The sequence below is a fragment of the Onychostruthus taczanowskii genome, unplaced genomic scaffold, assembly GCF_017590055.1.
Source record: "Onychostruthus taczanowskii isolate IOZ18803 unplaced genomic scaffold, ASM1759005v1 scaffold38, whole genome shotgun sequence".
Classification (NCBI taxonomy): domain Eukaryota; kingdom Metazoa; phylum Chordata; class Aves; order Passeriformes; family Passeridae; genus Onychostruthus; species Onychostruthus taczanowskii.
The window spans coordinates 3642494-3666298 of record NW_024501237.1 but is presented as its reverse complement, the minus strand read 5'-3'; the positions used below and the strand labels follow the sequence as shown (position 1 = coordinate 3666298).

At 37.5% G+C, this 23805-nt stretch overlaps 1 protein-coding gene across 1 annotated transcript in view; it reads right to left on the bottom strand.

The window, feature by feature from the left end:
* The window catches only part of LOC121339899 (hedgehog interacting protein), a 69030-nt gene that overhangs the window by 8004 nt on the left and 37221 nt on the right, over positions 1 to 23805 (bottom strand). The window contains exons 5-11 of the mRNA XM_041412117.1: positions 11851 to 12002; positions 11236 to 11409; positions 10274 to 10417; positions 9275 to 9396; positions 7104 to 7227; positions 6610 to 6740; positions 5937 to 6018 (exon numbers count right to left, since the gene is read on the bottom strand). Of these exons, the coding sequence (XP_041268051.1) occupies positions 5937 to 6018; positions 6610 to 6740; positions 7104 to 7227; positions 9275 to 9396; positions 10274 to 10417; positions 11236 to 11409; positions 11851 to 12002 (929 nt within the window). The remainder of the gene's footprint in view (positions 1 to 5936; positions 6019 to 6609; positions 6741 to 7103; positions 7228 to 9274; positions 9397 to 10273; positions 10418 to 11235; positions 11410 to 11850; positions 12003 to 23805) is intronic.

The window sequence follows — 23805 nt, the reverse complement described above, 5'->3', positions numbered from 1 at the left end:
CTTGTCTCCAGATTTACTACATGGGAATAATGTGGAAAAAACTCACGGCTTTTAAGATTTAAACTCAGCAGCATATCAAATTTATTCTTATATGGTATACTTGTTCATGACCTCTAGTCTTAAGAAATTCTGTCATGTTTGAAAACTAGTCCCTAGTGAAGCCTGTATCAATGTTAATAGCTAAGAGGTCAATGCAACTGCTAAACAGTTTGTATTACTGTCAGGGTGGTCATGAAAACAACACCTGCTGCATGAGCACTTGGCAGCTGGGTCAACAGGCACTGTGGGAATTTATCAATTTAGGGGGCCACTTGCATAACACTTTGACTGATGAATTGGGAACGACTGGCTTACTGGGCTAAAGCTGCTCTATTATGTGTGACTTTCTTTAGGATGGCAGAGGCTTCCTGCAGGCTCCAGAAAATAAGCAAAAGATAAACTCAGATGTTTTTTTCCTTATACAGCGATAAAAAGTGAGAATTCCTTAACAGCCAATGCTAGAAAGACTTTAAGAAAAGGGGAAAAAATATAAAACCAAAACAAAAACTTTTACAGTTAGTGAGCTGTGATGTGATTGAAAAAAATCCTTAGGTTTTTCCATCGTGGCTACAAAGGAGTTTTTGTGAAGTACTTCTGTAAAGTGAAACTCTCTAGACTGGTATTTGCAAAAAGCTCTAATTTCTCTTTAGTGTCTCTTGTGGGAATAGTAACTGCATGTGGGTAGGTAAATGAGATAAGACTTTTGCATGCTCCGGCTAAACTAAACATAATTAGACATTAATTCTGGCTTTCCATTCCCTCAAATGACTTATGGGATAGTAACTTTCTGAACAGAGAGAAATCATATGGCCCACCTGGGTTGGTGAGGGCATTCACCAGCAAACTTGGCTCCTTCTACAGAGAGTTTCCAGTAGGAGCTTTGGAGTTTATCTATAACCCCTCAGAACCGAGTGTCTTGATGCAGATTACTCTAAAACTGTGTGTTTCCATTTCCACAGGAATTGAAGGCTCAAACAGAGCTTCACTTTCATAAATGCACTTCTTCTGTCATACCACCAAACACTCCTGACTCACGTTAAAAAATCAAATCACTAATGGTTTTCTAAAAAGCCTGAACAGTGTCAAAATGAGGTATGACCTAGATATTGTCCCTTTGTGTCTGAAATCAGTCTGTTTGGAAATGCTCTCCGACAGCGGAAATCCCGGAAGGTGATGATGGAAAGGATGATAAGTGGAATTATATACTCTGGAGGGGCATGAAAGAGGAGTGAGATGGTTTGAATCAAGTTCAAGTTTCAATCCAACGGGAAGCGGCTATTCCGGCTGTTGATATGAAACACATTGAAATCCAGATCTATAAGGTGTTACAAGGAGAGGAAGAGGAAATCTTCTTCTGTGTGCAGGAACACTTGCTCAGGCTCGGCCCTCCTTCATAAAAATAACCTGCTGGTTTCAGTGAGCCATCCTGGTCAAAAGTTACTCATCCCCTTTGGAATCGCTGTATGGATGGTGGCAAACTCTTAAAGCTTCACAATTAAAGCTTCATAGCATGTCTTTTAAAAAGAAAACTTTTGCATTGTCTGCCACTTCTAGACGCTTCTCTGGATATCTTTCCTTTTATCTGTAATTTCCTTAGAAATTAAAGTGGTCATATTATAAGTACTCTAAAAGAAAACTTACAAAGCCTCTTTATGACTGTTCTTCCACCATACAAAGTTTATTTTCTTACTTCTTGGTCTAGTAATAATGTTTAAATTACAGAGTGTATGGACCTATCAACAGCTCTTACTTATTGAAATATTCATTTTCACAGTTGATTTTCTCCTCTCATCATACTAGAAAAAGGATTGCTTTTTCTTTTCTAATGGGTTTGTCTCATATTTTCTCTATTATTGACTAACTGGAATCTTTTGACCTCTATACATTTTCTACATCACTGTTTACTTAGTTGATTTTTCTTTTCAGTTCATCAATACTTTTGTGACTGATATTAGAATGTATTTTTAGAAACAGAAAACATGACAGAAAAGTTATAAAACAGAAAGTAGAAAACTGAAAAATAAAGAGGTTTTGGTGTTTGGTCACAAAAACAATTTATAAAATGCTAATATTTGCATTGACCTTCAGGATATCTGACTAACCCTACCTTTTGAGAAGAACATAAGTCTTTCTACCTGTATCTCCTCACTAGTTCCAATCCCTGGAAAGTAGTAGTAATGGGTTTTTTTGATAATGGTCAAACAGTGGAAATATTTTTCAGAGACAGTTTTAACTTAAGAATGTCTTTTAACTGCCAGTTTAACTAATGTGCCCAATGTTAGTTTTATGTGCCTGTAATTTTTAATGTTTCCCACATCTCCTCCATCCTCAAAGTTAATATGCTATTGGCTATACTCATTTGTCTACCGGATATTTTTGGTAATATGTAGTATACCTATATTTTGCAGCACTTCACATGCTTAGGGCTTTTTTTAAAATCACTTCATTGTCTGTGACCTCTCAGGCACGAATGTATTATTATAACAACCTTTTTACAAAGAGAAGGATTATTTAACTCAGTGCTTTCAGTGGGAGTCTATTTAGTTATTGATATGAAGTATTTGGAAGAACTGAACAAAAGTTTTACTGTGGTACCTGGAATTCTGTATTTCAAACTGCTTTGATAATTGTGGGATTCAGAACCTCTGTGTTGATCATGTTCATTAATTTGTCATATTCACCTCAGTTTAACACCTCATTTCTGTTACATTTGAAGGATTGTTGCAGGATGGGACTTTCCCATTGCTGAGTGTTGAAGACTAACGCAAAGAGGTCTCTGGATTACCCTCATCTTCTGATCTCCTAATGTTTTAACCTGCCCACCTAATTTGATTTCTTTCTGTGTCCAAGTAATAGATTTCTGTCTTAAGCTACATTTGAGACAAGAAAAATAGGAGTCATGATTATGTTTGATTCCGCAGTAGTTTTCTACAAGGCAAAAGGACATGGCCTCAAGCTGTGCCAGGGGAAGTTCAGGTTGGAGATCAGGAAGTATTTTTTCACTGAAAGGGTTTTTAAGCATTGGAATGGACTGCCCAGGGAAGTGGTGGAATCACCATCCCTGGAGATGTCCAAGAAACACCTGCACATGGCCCTCAGTGCTGTTTAGTTGACAGGGTGGTCATCTGTCAAATCTGGATTTGCTGATCTTGGAGGTCTTTTCCAACCTTAATGTTTCTATGATTCTAAAAAGATCAAAAGAAATAAAACCCTGCACCTTCATGTAACATTTATTTCTTAAAATAAAATAAAAATATTTGTAAGCTTGCAGCAGCTTACGAATGACCACTAGGAGAAGAAGGTTGGGTTTGCATGGAATTGTTAATTTCCAGTAAGGCACTACTCCAAGGCATGATAATTTTGTACTTCTATACTGTCCTAGACATGGAAGATTCTCTTTGCAAATTAACAGGTCTGCAAAAGACCACCTCTCACAGGGGTTTTTTAGAAGTAATGAATTTATAAGACATGACAAATCAATAGTTGCATGATTTTATTATTACCTGTAGCATCTTTACTTTGTGTTCTACAAAGATTAGTGTGGTAGGGTTTATGTGAATATTTGTTGTATTGGTGTGGTGCACACCACGAGGCGAAGCAACAAAACATTAACATGGAAAAGGATATTATCTTATAAATAACTATTTTTTACTAAAACTTTACATGAACATTTGCCAAAGCCATGGAATTTTTAAGTTTGCATGGGTGGTAGGAACTTAGCATGGAATGGTAAATACATCTGCAATGCTCCATTGTGGAAGTCACTCATTATCCTTCTCTTAAAAGCTGCAGTGGTGTGAGACTGAAAGACAGCAAAACTCAAAACTTTGCCTGAATGAAAATTATCCTGTGCTTCTGAGAAGTGTTACCAAAAATTACATCCCTTTGCCACAGTCTGTTTAATTTCAACTGTGTGCCAATTTACATAAGTATTTTATAGTTTTCTGGTTACTTTCACCAGTAACCAAACACAGTCTTGACCCTTTTCCATGCACAAAAACAGCCAACCATGAGTGCAGCAATGGGAGGTCTGGCCTTTCAGGTATGTCAGCTGAAGACCACCCTACTGGAAGAGGTAACAAGAACAAAAAGCTGAGGTCAAAAAAGGCTGTCCCATGTAATTAGATACTAATAGTGGATTTAGGGTGTAAAATTCACTTAAAACCATACACCAACAGACTAAACAATCCCAGGAAGAATGGCAAGTTTTGTTCTAAAAAAATGTTTTCAATACCAGAAAGCATAAATAAAACATACATAATAACCTTGACTGACAGACTGCACCAACCTGCAGTAACATCTGCTTCCAAATTATTTGTTGTAGTTTTGGGGTAGTACAATTATAAAACACTGGAAGTCCACTATCCCTGAAATTCTACTCTAGCCTATAGAACAGTGTGCAACCAGTGCCATCATTTTCTTGTTGTATTCCCTTGTTATCCCACTAACAATGTTTAGAATTTAAGTCTGACAAGAAAATAAATTCCTCCCTTAAGAGCAAAGCCAAAAATGAAAGTTTGACTATCTGATACCCATGGAAGAATATGCTGAAGAAGATGCTGAACAAATAGGCAGCTGCTTTTGTAGGGTACGATGGGGTCAAAGAAATGATACAATAAACTTCACTTCTGTTGGCTGTCTCATTTTGTGTTGATTTCTGATACTTTTGCAGGATGGATGTGCTATTTTTACATGTCAGAACCTGGTCCGATAGAGCAGCAAGATGCATCATGAAGAACGTGGTACTCCCCCAGCTAAAGTGAGTATCTATCTGCTAGTCATCAGCTCTTATTGCTGCTGGGGCCCTTGGGGCATGTTGGGAACTGGCATTTTGCAGTCCTTTCAGATTCCTTAATATTTTCAAACATCCAGCCGCTCTGCAAAGATCATGCCTTGAGGAACTTTGGCTTGATAATTTTCATTTATCCTCATTTACAACTGGTAAATTAGTCTGAATAATTAGAACAATCCTATTAATTCCATGTCTTAGAAATCACTTGAGTGGGATTTATAAGCCCTTTGGAAGCAGTTCTTTAAGAAATTTAAAGAATTTTGTGTATTTCTGGCACAGAGTCCAAGGACAGAGGATTTCCCTCCTTGGTGCTCCAAGCTTGCCAAGGGAGAGATATGTAATAGAAGGGGTATGGAAGGAGTATGTTCAATATTAATAAGCAGTGACAACTCACACCTACTGAGAACTGAGTTCTCTCTGTTATTGTTCATTGGTGGTATCTCCTGTACAACGGAAGAGATATTTGGGAAAGACTGAATGAGTCCCTTAGAGCTTACTGTGGCCAAACAGACCCTGGCTAGGACTGACAGGTTATTTTCTGTACTTGCTTTTTAGTACACAGAACAGGTTTTGTCACCCAGTGCTGATCTTTGGAGGCAGCTCCTGTTGTGCCCTGTCCCACCACAGTGGTAGGTGAGGAAGGAGCAGCACTGGGGAGAATTCCAGCATCTGCCTTCCACAGATGCTGCGTAACTTTCTGTGGTACTTACAAATCATCTGGCTACAGAACTACCAGGAGCATCTTCTACCAGTAAATATGGTTCCATATTAAATAGGTCTACTTCTCTATGGAAACATGCTAAGAATATACATCTAGGTGGGAAAGTGGGCAGCTTTCAGCACAATGTCAAAGTGTAAAAATTCCCAGAAGTTAGTGCTGGTTACCCATCTGCTGTTCTGACATTCACTTCCTATGAGACAGTGAATCTCTTCTGCTTGCTGCTGCTGGAACATTTGCTTTTAGGGAGCCCCCTGCATCGGGAATTTTCCTTTTTATTGAACAACAGCATTGCATAATTCATCCACAAGAACAGAACTGCAGTTACCTTCTGGTTTTCAAGCTACTGAGGGAAAGGCTGATCCCAAAGAAGGGTGCAATACTCACCTTTTTGGGTCAACGATCTTGTAGAGTTTTCCACTGTGAGGTTGTGTCATACTTTTACTGCTTGATAATATGTAAATCTCACCTGTTAGGGAAGACAGTGCAATAAATTACTTCTCCTTTCCTAAGATGTTAAATACATCACTTTTGTGATCTGGTTGTATTTGCCAAATGAGATTTTAAAAACTTCAGAAGAAGCACTAAAATATACAACAGAATCATTTGCTACTTGAAAATTTATATAAGCACTTTCCCAAAATTGATGCTAAAATGTGAAAAACATTCTATCATGAGAGTTTTTTTTTCATATAGTATGGAATTGATTTAAAAAATTAAAATGGTGAGGAAGGGAGAAGAGGGGTCAGTGTGCTCATGCAATATCTTTGCCCTTTAATTCCGTAATGCTGGAAATAAAAGCAAGTATTTTATACATTGTGCCATAGTGAGTGCCACAGTTCAAGCATGTGAGACACACTAACGATTTTGCCCCTTCCAGCAAGACATTCTCTTCTCAGTTCTTCCTACAAGGCTGCTGAGGGTGTAGCTGAGAGCAGTGTAGACAGCATTGGCAAAGGGAAAACAGGCTTCTTTTTTAAACATTTACTATAATTATGAATACTGCTGCAGAAATTACTGATAAGCCTTATAAATTAGGAAAAATTCTTTTATCACTTACCTAATTCATCTTCTCCAAATCCCAAGACAGGGCCTGAAAAGAAACCTCTACATGAGCCAGTGTTGCCAAGACAGAGGGGTTTCTCTTGCCACTGTTTGGTTGCAGGACTCTGTTGCAGTGTTAAAAAATTTCTACATTCACAAACACATAAAAAAAAAAAAAGTTATATTACATTTTGAACAGAGGGTTTTCATTGTCCAGATAAAAAAGTAAACACTTCCTGCAAGTAGCTTCATAGACACATCTGTGCAGTTCCTTGTCTTACGACTTCCTGTACCTTTTCCCAAGGATTAGATATGTTCTGTATGTCACCATTCATTAGAATGCTGTGCTATTTTATTCCCAGATCTGGAATCTAATCTGCATTACCACGCTGCTAAACTGGCCAAGTGACACAATATACAAGACTGTTGCTGTGGCTTTGTACAGGCAGCTGAGTGACTAAATCCACTTCACAGGCATTTCTGTTTAGGAGTGAGCTGTGCAACACCTACCCATTGCGGTCTCCAAACACGTAACTTCCATAGAGCCTCTCCGACTGGCAGCCCCGATACACAAATCCACCAACCAGGGAGCCACTGCTAAATGGTTTGAATTCTAGAAGGGAGGGCTCACTCTCTGAAAAGGAACTACCATAGCATTAGATCACATGCATTTTCATATTGATGCACATTTAGGAAAATGTTACTGCTTCAAGAAAAGAGATTAAATCCATTTAAAGATTCTTCAGAATTCAAGATGTGTTGCCAGAAATGAGATGTTAAAAAAAAAATCATAAAATTCCAACAAAGTCTGTTTGTGAAACAATCCATTAGAGATTTCAGAAGGTGAGGCCATAATTGCTTTCTTCCATGTGCACAAGCTGGGAGAATAAAACTACGTAAAGATTAGGCTGGACTTCCATTGAAACCAGTGTGATTACTGCTATTAATTTCTACATGTCAATCCAGTCTGCAGACTGGATCTCCTGAACTTCAGGAACAAAATAACCCCCATTTACTGTAGAGTCCAGTGCAGGAATTCCAGTGATTTTCAGTAGAATTAGTTTTGAAATCCTTTCAATGGTTTGAGAAACTTTCCTAGGCACAGTTTTAAAACTGGTATGTGTGTTATATCCCATAAAACACTACTACTACTGGCTGTATCTTCTCATGGTAATTTATTTTATGTTGCTATAGTAGTTGCAATTCCTGTACTTTCCCCCCCTTTTTATTTCACAAAATCACAGAGTTTAGTCCTATCAAACAATTCTTCAAGGAAGTTCCAGTGTACATGTATCCTACTGATGCAATCAAATACCACTTAGGGTACAAGCAGACTCCATTTGACATGCTAGTTGCATAATTTTAAAAAAAGCCACAGCCAGTCAGCCATTTTTAATAGGAATTTTTTTTTGGTCAGAGGGCTATCTGCAAGCCTTTGATAAATGCATTTCCCAGATTGTTCTACATGAGATACAGCTGAAAATTTATGGGGGAGAAAAAGACGATGAACTCTTTTTATTGAAGCCATTGACCCACAGCCTAGTATTAATATTGGCAAGCTGCTCTGGATATACACAATATTGCTTAGTTTACTCTGCAATAAGGATGCAGTCAAAATTCCATTGGAGCAGTGGTTAACCAAATATTATTCTTTGGTTTGGCTTTTATAAAATGGACACAGAAAATCCATGCAATAACTGCAGTAGTTCAATTGCATTATGCTGTTGTGTACTGTTGTGCCAGCCAGCACAGCTGCTTTGCTTTTAAGGGAAATACAGGTGGGAGAACCTAGGGATGTGATTAGAAAGGGAAATGCTACATTCCAGGAGACAGGCCAGTTCTCAATGCCTTTACACACCGTTGGCATTTATCACATGTTACCATCAGGAATTTACAAGCTGCTAAATGGGCAGTCAAGGCAGGTGATAGCTCAGAGGAAGTGTCACCTGGCTTGCCTGAACTAGCAAGGGATCTTGGTGAGCACCTGAGTTAAACACCAAACTGAAATTGTGACTGGTAATCATACTGATTCAGAGAGAGCATGAAGCACTTTAATATTCCAAAGTCCCTAATTGAGTGTATTTATCTTTTTGTAATCTAATCTAAACTAGTAATTTATTCTGAAGTAGCAGCATAGTGCCTTTTTCTAAGTTTTTTATTTTTAGTAACATTTAAACAGAACTCAGTAATTTCCCTGTTTGGTTGTGGTCTGCTGTTGTCTATCTCACTTTTTCCATTATAAGAGGCACATTACATGAGGTTTCCATTCTCTGTCTCAAAAGGTTATTTGTGAAAGACTAAGAATACGTTTTCATCATTTCCTGATATTCCAAAATATTCTCTTTATGAGCCAAAATATGCAGCAACAGTGAGATCTTTGACAGACTAGCAACTGTCAAATTTGTTAAATCTTATTTACATGACACTCTACACCAACAAGAACAAAGTTGAGTCATTTCAATTTGGTTTTGGCCTGCATCTTTTATCCGCTTCTACATCAAAGATTTCTTTTGAAAAGATAGACATTTCTCTTCTATCTCAGATAAGTTGTCTATCTTATCTATGCTGTAATTTTCCTATCATGGCTATATAGGCCTTTACATATTCTCTTCTGCTTTCTGTTTATTATTCCATGGAAATAGAACCTGACTGTTGCCAGCTTTAACCTGGATAGAACTTACCATAGTCTTTGCCCTTTATTATTTGTAAGATCCTTGCTGAAGATCTGTTCTTTCCATTTGAATCTGAACAAAGTATAGTTAAATTGATGTTTACATCTGTTGGGTGCCGGTCCACAGCACACCTTTAAAATAACAAAAAAAGAGAAAATCCGTGAGAAAGGTGAGTTCATAACATATAACTATCAATATGAAGCATTACATTTTAAAGCATTATTATTTCTTTGTGGTACCTATTGTTTCATTTGAGGGACCTATTTCATGCTGAGCCAAAACACCTGAGAAATGCATTGGACTTATATACAGGAGACAATACAAGTTTCCCATTCCCACACATTTCTATGTCATGTGAAATAAAACTATTTTTCCCTAGTGATGTAATGTAGTCTGCAATATAGCACCTGAAAAGAATAATGCCTTAAGCTAAATGAACTTATATGGTGTAGCGATTTTGGAATGTTAAAAAGTCCAATAATCAAGTCCTTATCTGAACAACTTGACTTCCTATTTTTTTTTTCAAACCAAGACTTTAAAAGTCACTTCAGTGCTACCACCCACCTAATTTGCTGAATTATGTGTTGTTTAGTTAAAGCATTGTTCTCCTCCTTGCTATTGTTTAGATATCACCAGATGTTCTCATTTGTTTTCCACGTGCCTTTTTTCCCCAGTCAAGATTTCCATTTCAGCTGTACTTTACCAACTTTCTGCTTTAAGCTTTTTCTTTCACAAAGGTAGTAATTTTATTACTAATTAAAGCTAAAAATTCTGTACTTTGTTTCTGTTATTTTGGTCTTGACTTGTAGTAGTTGTGCATGCTCTTCTCTTTCCCCTTTGCCAATGTACATTTGTTTCTAACTGTGACATGTGTGGAGGTGGAGTGGAAGATTCAAAAAGTTCACGAGTGCTTTTATTATTGAAATATTGCCACCTGTCTGTATAAAAAAAAAGCCTTGTTAAAAATAGTGTCTGCTCCAGAGTAATTTCAGTTTAGTTGAAACTTACCGGCCTGGATTGTGGAGTCCATGTGCAAAAATCTCAGGAGGTTGGTTGGTGCTGTTGAAGTGTGGGTTGCTCCGTGGGATGGAATAAGGGACATTGCACAGGTCAGTATTGACATCGAGGCGCAATACAGAACCTGTAAAATCACTGAGAGAGTTGGAGGGTAAAATAATTGGGTTTTTAAAGGTGTTTTACTGGTAGATTTAATCTACATAATATTAGAGTGAACCAGCAAAATAAATGACCCACTTTACTGATTAATCATGTAGAGATGGATTTCATGGTGGATGCAAGTCCAAAGAAGTGTAGCAGAGCCTTTCAGAGATTCACTTTGGCAAATATCTTGCCTTGTTATGTGCAGACTAAAATGCCTCTGATCTTGTTGTTGGGAAGCAACTTGATCATAAGAACAACTTTCCAAACATCAAAATTGTTTAGAGTCTCAAATATAAGGTATTAACTCTTTTATACTGTGTGTCATCTAGGGTAACTATGGATATAGTCACTTTGTAATTACAAAGTGCTTTTTGCTCACACTTTGGATCCTACTCTTGAATTCAATGATTTCTAGTCACAATACAATCCAAAGACTAAGTATATAGAAAGCAAGTGAGAAAAATTGGTATTGTTTGAACAGAGCTTACTTTTTTGCAAGTATTCAGAACTTTCTCGTTACATGAAACAGGAGAAACTAAAAAGTTTTAACTTACATTTGTGATTGGGATGGAGGAAAGGAGAAGTAGAAGAGCACACTCTTACCATAAACATGAAATGAGGTGATGTTGAAATTAATTCCATTCCATAAATTTAAAACCAGGTACTACAATTGCCCTCTGGTCTAGGTTTTGAGTATACTCTTGTACTTAAAAAATATTTTAAAAACCACAGGAGCACCTGCAATTCTCCTGAGCCAAACAGGCCTTGGAGCACAATAATAGAAGTTTATCCACTGGTAATTTTTGTACCTTAAACCATCCATCTCCTCCATGTCATCTAGAGTGATCATGCCATCTCCAAGAAAAATGTATAGGAAACCATCTGGGCCAAACAGCAGCTGTCCTCCTAGATGTTTTCTATGTAGTTCTGCTACTTCCAAAAACACTCTTGCTGTCCTCATGTCAACTTGGTGTGGATTTTTCCTGCAAGTTAAGGATATGAACATAGTTTTCACAGTTCACTATCATTGTTCTTCTTTCTGAAAATACACTTGACTCATTCAAATTTTACTTTGAGATGTGGATGTTGTAACTGGGTGGAAAAATGCCTAACAGTTATTTCTGAGAAATTTCAATTTTCTAGCATTCACAAACAATTACTTTGCTGCCTATACATAATAAGTAGGAAGTAATTATAATTAAAAATGACAGAATAACTGAAAAAAGTCTTAAAAAGAAAAAAAAAAACAAAACTCTGCACTTACTGTCATTCCAAAACTACTAATAAAATCCACAATAGTTTTTCTTCAGGTGCCCAAGTTTATACATTGTAAACCTCATATCCCTTTTAGAAATCAGAAATACTATGGTGCAGAGGTTGCTGAGAAATACAGAGTTTGTTAATTTTAGACTTCTTACTGATACCTGGATACTGTGTACTCTACGACCCTAAGGATGTGGTCATGAGGTCCAATAGCCCACCGTTCTTGGTTGGTGGTATAAGACACATAGAGCTTTCCATTTTTCTTGTAATTGGGGTGGAATGCAAGGCTTAACAGTCCTCTTTCATCTCCTCCCTGCAGTCAAATGAAAAACACAAAGAATTGTGAAGTTAATTATGTTCTTTATTGTGTTTCAGCTGGAACCCAAAAAAAAAAAAGTTTCTTTCTTGTGGATAATCTTTGCCCAAACTCTTTTATTTCTTTCCTGACTACTGCACAAAAAGGATTATAAAACATTTCACTTTGGGGAAGTCTTTAAGAGTTAGAACAAGACAATTGCCTTATGTAGTTATCTATGCACAAGTCTGCTACGCCACTTTTGTGGAGTGATTTGTGTACGTAATCTTTGGGAAGCCATGAAGACAAGTTTAAGTGCTGTGAAGGATTCTTTGCTGGGTTACTAGGTTGCTTGTAATTCGTAGAAGACGAATAAAAAGGTCTATAATCAGCAGTCACTTCTAATCCAAGTATCCAAAACCTAAAACACAGTGCTGGCTGCCAACTCCCACTGTCTTGGCAATATGTTTAGAAAACAGTTAAATTGCTTGTGTAATATGTAAACCTTTGTTTTACCCTGGAGGCAGCAACATCAGTTGTCACAACTATGGTGGTCTGTTCATCATAGCTGGTGTACTGTAGGTAATAAGCAGCCTTGGTCTGTGTGCAGAGAAACCATCGTTTTACATGTGGTCCTTCACTGGAAAGGGTTTTTGGGGTTTTTTTGTCTTTTTTTTTTTTTTAAATAGAAATAGAAAAATCTCAGAACAACTTGCTTTTGTTATTATGTTTGCCATGAAGATAGTACAGTTCTATGTTAAACATCCAATCCATGTAATGTACTGTGACAATGCAAATACCCTGTCAACTTAAATAGAAGGCTGTTTTCTTTATGGCTACTAAAAAGCTTCTAAAAATGTATGTACTATTAATATGCCTGAAACTGTATTTGTATAAATGAAAAATAAAACTCAGAGTCATTTGTTGCTCTTGAGGCAGTACAGGGAGCAAAGCTGAGGCTCAGAAATAAACACAGCACATAGTTAACAATTCAAATTCAATTGATATGTGTGATTACTCACAAGGTGATAGATGTTTTGGGGTTTGACTCAGGACTTGCCAGCCCTTCAAAACTAGAACCAGTGACTCTGTTGTAGATTCCAGTGCTCCAGCTCTGCACCCATAAGGAGACAACGTTTTGCAACTCTAACCACACCCAAGATAAGTAATTATGAAATTTGAAATTATAAGAGAAAATGAAGCTTTAAAATGTATTTGCACTTCAGAGTGATGGATGGGCCTGTCTTCCTGTTGAAAGTCATCCCACAAAGGGCCTAATTGGGAAAGTGCACAGCTTTAATTTATTTTAATTCAACATGATTGCCGTACTTCCTTTTTAATCACAACCACCAAAGGGAAACCTGAGTCAGAAATGGAGATGTAAATAGGTCAAGAGATTTCCATACAAACAGATTTGTACAATGAAATCTGGATCCTGCTAATTTAGAGGCAGACAAAATTTGCTAGTTTGTTTGCTAGAAAAATTTAGTTTCAGGGGGTTATCAGAGAGGTTAGTTTTGAAAGTCTAGTGAGAGCTGCCAAATCAGTTGCAGTCATCATGGATGAAGGGACTGCCAATCCAGCTCTTTCTCCTTTATGAGCCAAAAATAATTCTGCAGCTGAGTCTGAACTGATTGTAGATATTATTGTTTGAGTTTCTAAGAGCTTTGACCAAGTTGCTCTGATAAAGTCTGAAGCAAAGGGAGGCAAATCAGTTGCTTTGGGAACAGGAAGGCATATTTCAAAGATTCCTGAGGAATGATTCTATCTGTTGTGCCCAGACAAAGACAGTCCTATTTCTTCTCCTGAGAGATGAGTTCAGCTCATTTAAGGGCCCAGGAATGTCAGTGAGTCACACTAGGTCTGCCATGCAAGGTGAGTTATTGAAAGTATTAGTAAGAAAAGATCTTTTTGTTACTGAGCTGAAGATTTTATTTAGTGCTTGATGCCATGGCAGCCATCTCAGTGTGAAAGCGAAGCTGTTGAAAGCATAAACAGGTGAAAATTAAATTAAGAGCTTTTAATGAAGCACACATGAAGCAAGAATTTGAAAAATGAATGAAACACAGGACCTGCAAAGTAGTAACTATGGCAAGCTGCATTCGTAGGATCAGGATCATGACTTTTACTCATTGCTGTCCTCCATGATTGTTAGAGAGCAGTGTATCACTTCATGGATTGTTTCTATTGCTTCTTGAAAAGTCACACTGCAGTTTTTCAGAGTCAGATAGACACATTTTGTTCTAAAAAGTCTATTTACTCATGCAGTTAATAAAAACTTTGTGAATATCCCTCCAAGATACTGAAATCAGTGCAGCATCAAGCCATTAGTTGGCTTATGTTCAAGTAGAAATCCAGATGAGTTTTTCCATATTTAGTTTTCCTGGTTTTGGAAACTGATTCTTCATATGTATTTTCAACTTTATCACTAACTGGCAAACCTGTTCTTCCCAACCAAATCCCTGCCACAACTTCCATAGCTTTTAAAATGCCCTCTATGTGCCAGAAAGTATATAGTTTTCTGTAGTGTTGTCTCATATGCTGCGTGGTAAATTGAGAGATAACCCAGCAAAATCCCTTAGGAGTAGTAATTTTAGTACTATCAAATGGAATAATTATGAACAAAATCTCAGACCTTCTCTATAGAATATTCCTCTCTTTTATTTTTTTATCAAAGGACTTTTGATAGGAAGCCAGCATCCCAGGCTTTACACTCTTTCCTGTGGATACCATGTATCAAATCGGTGTATCTTTTTCTTGGCAGCTTAAAAGGTTATTGACATCCTTTTCTTTGAAAGCTTCTCTTTAGACGAAACCAGCACCAACAAACTGTAGATGACAAATCAGCTTGTATGAGATTCTGCACTGCACCATTTGATGGAATAACCATTAATGTTTGTCAGTTGTATAAGGAAGGGCAAGAAGAATGAGACAAATCTTTGTATTCCATTGGGATGTCTGTTGAAGACAAAGAATGATGGTTGGCTGAAATGAGTATTAATTACTTAAACATACTGTGGACTGGGGCCAATGTGAAATTTGTGTCGTAACTAAATCTGGCAGCTCCCACTTTTGATGACTGCCTGTGCTGCTCTGTAGCTTGAACGCTCCCCTCTCCTGTTCGTGGCTGTGACACCCTCTGTACCAAGAATACACTTTTTTCCAAAACTGATTTCCTTGGGCCAGGAACCTCGGACCTTTAAACCCCAGTTTGGTCTAGTTTAAGACCACAGCCATGAAAATAATTTAATCATAATTCCATAAAGTCAGTATAAAGCCAAGTAAACATTAAAACAAAGTGTTTCTGTATTTTTCATTTTTAAAGGGCTGTTTAGCTACGTTATGTCAGTTCTGAAAGTATATTGCAGCAGTATGTATTCTCAACTGAAGGATATTTTTGATAGTTCTTTTTGCATTGTAATTTCTGCTATAATATATTTACACTTGTAAAAATGTTAAACAAGTGCACAAAATTATCCACTTTGTATTTTGACCTAACACAAAGAGAAGTAACTTGCCTGTGAATACTGGATGTAAGGCATGTGAATACTGGATTTTTACAGAATGGTGCTATTTTCATGTAACCACTCCTTAGTTGGGCTCTGCTTCAATTTGCGTGCTTTCAAATGTACGCTGGTATACCTCTGGTATTATAGAGAGAAGTTTTATTATATTATTAATATAATATAATAAAACATTATGCTTTTTCTATAATTCAGAAACATATGCTGCACTTATTTTTAAGACATGCTGCCATTTAATTATGTCAATATATGTGTTATTACATATAGTAAACATAGAGAAACACACAGGAATGCTTTAACTGGTATTTTAGATTATTTAATTTAAAATAGATCATATTGTAAGTATGACCCTTAATTACATATCCTTAGTAGTAATTAATGCTAGTAAGCAAAACCAGACGTGACCATTTATTTCCATTACTCTGTGTGGTTTAATAGTAAACAATGTAGGTAGCATATTCCAAGTTTTCCTTTAAAATTGATTTTGAAATGCACTCTTTATATAATACTTGTAAAATAATGGTATTTATACTTAACAGTATTAAGATGATGGGTGTGTGTGTATATATATATATATATGGTATATAATGGTATTTATACTTCACTTTTTGCCTGGACAAACTCACTCTCGTGCTGGAATGGAGTAACAACGTTTTTAAAAAGGGGTTGTGCTTAAAATACGCAAATTCAACACCCAATATTTTAACTCTAATATCTTTATGTCTTTTTTTTTTTTTTTTCATCTATTCTTATAGCACAAATGCTGGGTAAGTTGTTGAAGTAATATAATCACCTTTAATTTAGCTTATTTCCTATGTAATAAATAACATAACCAATATACCTTACCAAGTGTTTGATCTTAAGGAATTTTATTTGTAAAAAACATGGGTGAAGGGTAAAATCTCTTATCAGGCAGCACCATCTGAACTCTTCAGAACGAGATGCAGGAGGCCTGAAGATCAGTGTCAGGTATTCTTCTCAGTGGGAAGTGTTTGCTTAATTGCCATGTTTTGGAAATTTGGCCCCAGCACAGGACAGAAACGTGACTCCAGCAGAAGCAGAAGCCTGCCCAGGTCTGCCGCAGGGGTACAGCCTGCCCTTCCAGCTGCACCACCTATTCTGAGCTCCACAAGAGGGAATTGCCCCTGACTGGTGGAAATACAGCAAACAGGGAATGAAAGGAGCAGAAGCTGTCTGGGCTGCAGGAGCAGAGCTCCGATGAGACTCTTGGGTGTTGAGGACTCCAGTGCTTTGCTATCTGTGGGGCCTGAGGCCTCTGGCAAGGGAAGGATTTGTAACATAAGACATTCACCTTAGGGGAAAATAATTACACTGATGTCATGGCTCAGTATGGGCTACATACTAGACCCTATCTCCAAAGCATTTCCTTTTTCCTCTTGTGTTGCAGAGCTTCACTTTTTTCCTTGTTGATAAGGACTTTGCAGTTATCTAAGGATTTTTTACAAAACATTTTCATTATTTTTTACGGATTTCAACAATGCACTATTTTAATACTTGACTTTAAAATAACTTTAGGTAAAGGAACGCCTTACAATTAACTTTATACATGAGAAATACTTAAAGGACTGTACTCTGGCTTGGAATTTAAGCACAAAACCTCCTGAAGTCAGAGGTGCTTTTTATTCAGTTAGGTGCAGGGTAGGATTTAGCTCAAAATGGCCAAAGTGCATCCATCACAAAGTTTTCTGTTCTGATGTTTGATAGCACTAGAATTTAAAGCCTAATTCTTTTTTTTTCTTCTTATTTCTGTTGCAGCAAAGACAAAATTTTGACATGGGGGGATAATTTTTTCTTTTCCTTACCTTCACAGTCCTTTGAAGATACCAGTCACTAAATGCAGGACCTTTCACTTCTAGTCCTAGTCCTCTGTACTTATTTTTTTAATTCCTCAACTCCAGATTTTGCTGTTCTGCTGGGCAAGTCTTTAGTTTAATCCAAATGACAATCCTCGTCCCCTGATAATACAATTCTTTCTTCCCGTCCTCCTAAAGAAAGTACATGAAACTTATAAATGCAGATGCCAACCCAACACAAACCCACAGCTTGCCTCCTTCACACTCTTCTGGTACAACAGGAATCCTGCTTTTCCAGCTCTCCCAGTTATTGGTTGGGAGCAGCTGAAAGCTTTGAGACTGCCCAGAGCCAGCCAATAATTGAGAGGTTTTGGGCAGAGTGACACAGGGCTGCGAGTGTGCTTGCAAGGAGGTGGCCATGAGCCCATGTGAGGTCTGCATCTGGACTGAGAAACTTTATGTACTGCACTGCTTTAGGAGAATTGGAATAACAGAAGACAGTGGAAATCAGTCCCGGAAGAGGGAGATTCAAATAAAGACCAGATGATTATTGCATTCAGTAAAGCTGGCTCAGGAAGGTGTGAATTACACACTTTCCTGCACCACAGAGGCCTCTTGAGCTGTAAGCAGCATTTATCCTCTGGGAACACAGGTGGTGATTCCACCTCTGTCCCCAGCTGGATTTATTTTCAAGGAAGCTTTACATTCCACCAGCAACTCAGTGAGTGGTTCACCAGCGGAGGCCACTATGGGAAGGTAAAAAATAAGTATGCTCCTTCTCAGTTCCCTGGCATGCCTCCACATTCTGCTCTTTTATTTATTTATTTGGCATATCTGCTCTCCTACACTTTTCCTCTTCAGCATTCTTCCACAGCAGACTGTCTTTCCCTGACAGGTTTTCTGCTGCATTGGTTTGAGGTCTATTGTGCTGCAGAATTTGCCTTCAAGGAAAGCAGAGAAAGCTTCCTTCCAGTGAATGAGAATGCAGTAAGTGTTCAGAAATTTACTGACCATGAAAATCCTTCATTAATAGGGGAGAATAGACTTGATGACCTTTGTATTTTTTCCTCCTCTTTTCTGTTGCTCTGAAGCTTTACCCACCTTTCCACACCACTTCTGTGACAAAGGCAAATTTAAAACTCTCTTTCAGTAGGCAGTCCAATAAAATTGGCTCAGATGATGCCCCACAGAGAACGGACTACGTTCCATTAACATTCACAAATACATGACATGATGACAAGACACCAATAATACTTTTTCCCAGTCACCAAAGCTTTACCTCTTCCAATCAAGAATGACTTTTTAAAACTTACACCTGTTTTGATGCTATCTGACTTAATTTTTCTGTAAACACACAAACAACACAAATTAATCTTCTTAGTGACTTGCTCTTCTTCCAATGCTCAAATTTGACCATGATCCTTTCAGCCATCTGTTCTGGCATGGTTTTCTCATGCTCTCCTTCCCTCACTATGTATATAAAACTTATATTTATTTTTCAGTAGCATGTTCAAATACAATTTTTCATTTTGTTTAAAATACAGATTAATGGCAGAGAGTTGTCAAAAGACTCTAAGAATTACAATTCAAAACATAAGTTGCTTTTTTTATGGCATGATATTTCAGCCAAGCACTGCTGTCATTTTTGTCCTTCCTATGGATAAAAATATGCTATGGAAAAACAAAAATCCTACTACCATGCAAAGATCTTCTTCAGCTGCTAATTTTCATAAATGTACACAAAAGTCTACAGCACTTTAAATGAGCTATAAGACTTTTCTGCTGAGAGAGGGGGAAAAAAGGATGTATAGTGACACAGAACAAATTTGACAGTGCTTATATAAAATGAATGAATCTACAACAAATTCTATACTCTGATAATCGAAAACAAATTCATGCTGTTTTACCGTGACCACTTTATATGGAAATTTAGGGATATAATTCAGAACAGAATAACAGTAATTATCATACTCTCTGCATTAAATTAAAACCAGAAATGTTGATCTGTCTAATTGTAGGCATTAAAAATAATTAGTTTCAAGAAAGAGGGATGCAAATGGGAATATGCCATGGTGACATTACTCTTACAAACAATTCTGCCTTTCTCCTTTGGCTCCCAGTGCTGAACTGTCACCTATTGGAGCAGGTATTTGCTTTTAATGGTTGCAAAAGGAATGGTACATTCACATGAGCTATGTATTTAAATACTGTGGGGCTGGGAGAGAACACAGCAAACCACAGCCAGCTTGGAGGAAAAAAGCTTTAGATTTCTACTTAGATGTGTCTCCATGTCCTTACTGTTGTCTGCATGCTAACGGATATTGAAACTTGCTCAACAAGTACCAAAAGTTGCTAACAGTCTGCATCTTGCAAAATAAATGGTTAAAAGAATTTTGAAAACCACCCCTTCAACAGGATACCTTTTGCCAGAAATTAATAAAGGGCTAGATACACTTCATTCAGTCCACACCATTTGTATTTCTTTGCCTAGTATCACCATGATAATCAACACAACCTGAATTAAACTGTGGCCTTTATGAGCTCTGTCATTGTTTTGAGAGAAGAGGCAGTTCCATGGCTTATCAAAATGATGCTCATCTGTGCTGGAAATATAAAGGTAATCTCCTCCACTGAAGGTTATTTCTTAAGCAAATTTCTGGCTTTAGTCACTAAGGCTATGAAGGTACTTAGGAAAGGCTTTAAAGCACTTTCTGCAAGATATTTCAAATCTCCTTTTCTTCTTATTGTAAGAAACTGGAAAATAGCACTGTCTGAATGGATTTTAGTAGGGGAGTGGGAGGCAATCTGAGGGATAGAAGTTCAAGTAGCATAAAGAACACAGGAGAGAGACAGGAAGGATAAAAAAAGGTTTACTGCAATTGGTGCCTATACAGCACCTATGATCTTGTCTGAGGTTCTCTCCTGAGGGCAGAGACCCCACGTAGAATGTGAGGCTTTGCCTGCAGGCCTGAAAGATGGGAACATGTCACTGTTTTTCAGTGGCCAAAAAATACGTGTGCAAATCCTAGCAATAAAGCAAATGCAATTCTGCTCTCTAATATCCAAAGAACTTTTGGACTCTGGACGCATGGAAAGGCATATTTCAGCCTCTATTTGGCATCAGCATTCAGCATAGTTTTGATAATAATGTGTCATATCTTCAAAACAAATGCTGGTTGCATGTGTTGCTGGCTTTCTCAGAAATTATTAAGCTAAATATAATAGGCAAAGTCAGACTTTGTATTTAGAAGCTCTGTAAATATTCTTCAAGATTTTACCAGCAGACATACAACAGCACTACTGGATGAAGGCTAGGCCACTCTGCTATGCCTTCTTAGTCCAGTATTGAAATTGTTTATGCCTACATTCTTTGTCCATTCAGCTGTTCCAAAAAGTAAACAGTTTTGTCTTATTGGCACAATGCAAACAGAAAACCCATTTAGATGTTCAGTATCTACTACTGAGTTTTAAGTTTCCACATGTGAGTGTGAGCACTGGAACTCTATTTGTTATCTAAAATCAAACTCCTTGAAATATAAGGACTGTACTTTTTGGAGTCCTGGTACAAATGCATCCAAAAATAATCCAAAAAAGGCTATGATTGCATTTTTTCAACAAAAATCATGCATGTGCATCATGTTTGTACCTGGGTCAGAAACACATTTAAGCATTGAACCCTCACATTTCTGAAAAAATACTGAGTGGCAGCTGTGAAGAAAAAAGCGTTTGCATTCTCTGACACTGCCCAAGGATTTTTCTTCCCAGTTCTCTGCCAATCCCATCAACCTCCTAGTGCCCCAGGAGCTGAGCAGCCCAAGGACAGAAAGGCCAGTGAGCAACTTACCTACACTGCTGCAGTTAAGCTTGGTTTTAAATACTGCCTTAAGCAATCAAATTATTTTAGTTCTTTCAGTAAGTCTTAAGAAATATACGTATTTTGCCAGCTACCTGAAAACGAGGAGTAAATAAATCCAGAGATATCCAGATTTTTTCCACAGACATTTTGTGAACACCAGAGGAAGCTAAAATAATCAAGCATTTTTTTGTGGATCCCTCATACAGGTCTTGTCTTTACCTCTCAACTAAAATAGTGAGAAAAAATATTAATATTTTGAAGAGAGACGTGAATATTTTTATGAAATGTGCCAAGTGGAAAAACCAGGGCGGTGGAGGATATACGGTTTGCTCTCCATGACTAGAATCTGTATATAAGAGGAGAATGATGGCAATCCACAGCCGTGTTGACAATTCAGACATACAGGAAATACCCTTGTAGGAAACTAATACCATCTGGGTTTGGCCCAAGATGTGTGAATGAGAAATATGTTTCTTGTTGAGAATGCAAAGATAGTTTTGGACATTGCAAAGAAGGAATGTGTTAAGCATGCTCAGTTGTAAAAATGAAATAGGGTGAGGCACTGCATGCATATGGAATAATTGGAGGAATATGTTTGTGTGTGTCAATAGCTGATGCAGACATAGAACTTCAGAACTCATTTGTCCTAAGACAACCAGTAAATTACTAAGAAAAATGTCTTCAGTACAAAAGGCTGGAAGCTCTCTCAGTAAAGACAGCGTTGGAAAATGCTGATTTGTCCAAGCCCCCGCTTTCCCTCATGGAAAGGGAGGTTTGCTTCTCACACATGTTGTATTTGGGGGGCAAAATGTGAAATAGTTCTGAAATTCTTGGAACATCCAGTTCTAATACGTGTAAAAGTGGGAATTTTGATTATTTCAGTGAGTTGTTTTCAGTTTAGAAATTAGTTTTAGTTAAAAGAATGTCAACACTGAAATGAAATATTTCATTTGGCCCTTTCTGAGAACCTTTCAGTCCACACTTGGTGAGAGTATGTTTTCAAAATCTCAGAATATTCTCACTCCTCTCTATCCTGTTCTGGCACTAACTGTCTGAGATTTTAGTGTCTGTTCTTGGCATAGGAAGGCTCTCTGGTTTCTAACTAAGCCATTGCCAGCATTCTGAGGTTCCTGAGACTCGCTGCCTGCGGGATGGATTTTTGCCTCTCCCTTGACACCCTCATCTACTTGTGAAAGCCCCAGCAGTGCTGATTTTTCTGTTATTTGTGAGGATAATGAATGCCTTGCATGGATAGGAAAAAGTTCCAGGCTCTCTTTTTGGTGCACATTTGCCTTCTGCTCCAGACTAGCCTTGAGTACTGTCATCCTTCCTCTAAGTTCAGGCTCTAAATGCTCTTTTTGAAGAAAATTATTGAGAAAATAAAAGGTTTGCTAGGCTTTCATGTCTGTCAAGATTCTGGATTAACCCTGTTCCAGGCTCAAAGATACTCATTTTACAAATTACCTGTTCCTTCACTGAGCAGTGCTCATACAATGGCAGTAAAATGGCTGTTATTGTATTTTGGTCCTAATTCGGTTTTGAGCAGATTTTTTACATGTCTGATTTCTCACTGTTAAACACTCCTGGAGATATCTATTTAACATGTATTAATTGTTTTAATGCCTATCCAGAAGTCTGAATGCAAAAGAGGGAAAAAAGAATTTTCATTATTTTATTTTCAATTCTTTTTTAGTAGGGATTGAACTTGCATAGCATCTGAGACCTTTAGACAGAATGACCAGAGTCAATTGAACCAAAAGTTACTAAGACACTGCAGGCACACCACTGGGTATCTTGGATTGATGGGCAACCTGTGCCAGTGTCTCTTCACCCTCACAGTCAAGAATTCCTTCCTCATATCCAATCTAAACCTGCCCTCATCCTTTGCCAGGCTGGACACACAAAGCACTGCTTTCACTTGCATCTCCTGTGGAACATGCACATCTGCCTTGCACATCTGCTTCTCTGGGGAGGATTTATGACTTTGCAGGGCTTGGATTTTCCAAGCAGTTTATGCTGATGTGTTATGCACATATTCACTACATACACTTGCATCCAGCATTTAGACAAACACAGTTTTCCTTGGCCTTGTTGGTTAAATTCTCATCAAACCTCATTGGTTTTGTAGCCCAAAAAGTGGAACATGAGTGGATATAAACAGTGCACACATGCTTGATTTGCATATCTTAAGGCTTAAATAAATGGTCTTTGAACTATCTAGAAGGATTTATTTTATAGTAAAGCATAAACTAATGTTGTTCTGCCTACAACATTCAATTCCACTGTTGGGGAAAAAAGGTTTTGAAAACTGCACTTCATGTATGTGCCCTGTGTATTTTTAAAGAACTCATTAAATTATGGTTGTACTACGTATTTTAAATATTGACATTTCTGAGTGGGGTTTAATTTTTATTCTGCCAAGTGGTGTAAATTCCTGTTTTGGATTCTGAGGACTTCAGTGGAGGTGGAAAACCACTAATAATTTCTTCTTGTTCACGCAACTTATATTCACTTGCATGTTTTAACTTGAGGCAGACCTTTTCTGTTGATGCTGATAACACTGCTTTGAGTGTAAACCAAACTCTTTTGGAGTAGGAAAGAGTAAAATTTCCTCTAAGTAATGGCAA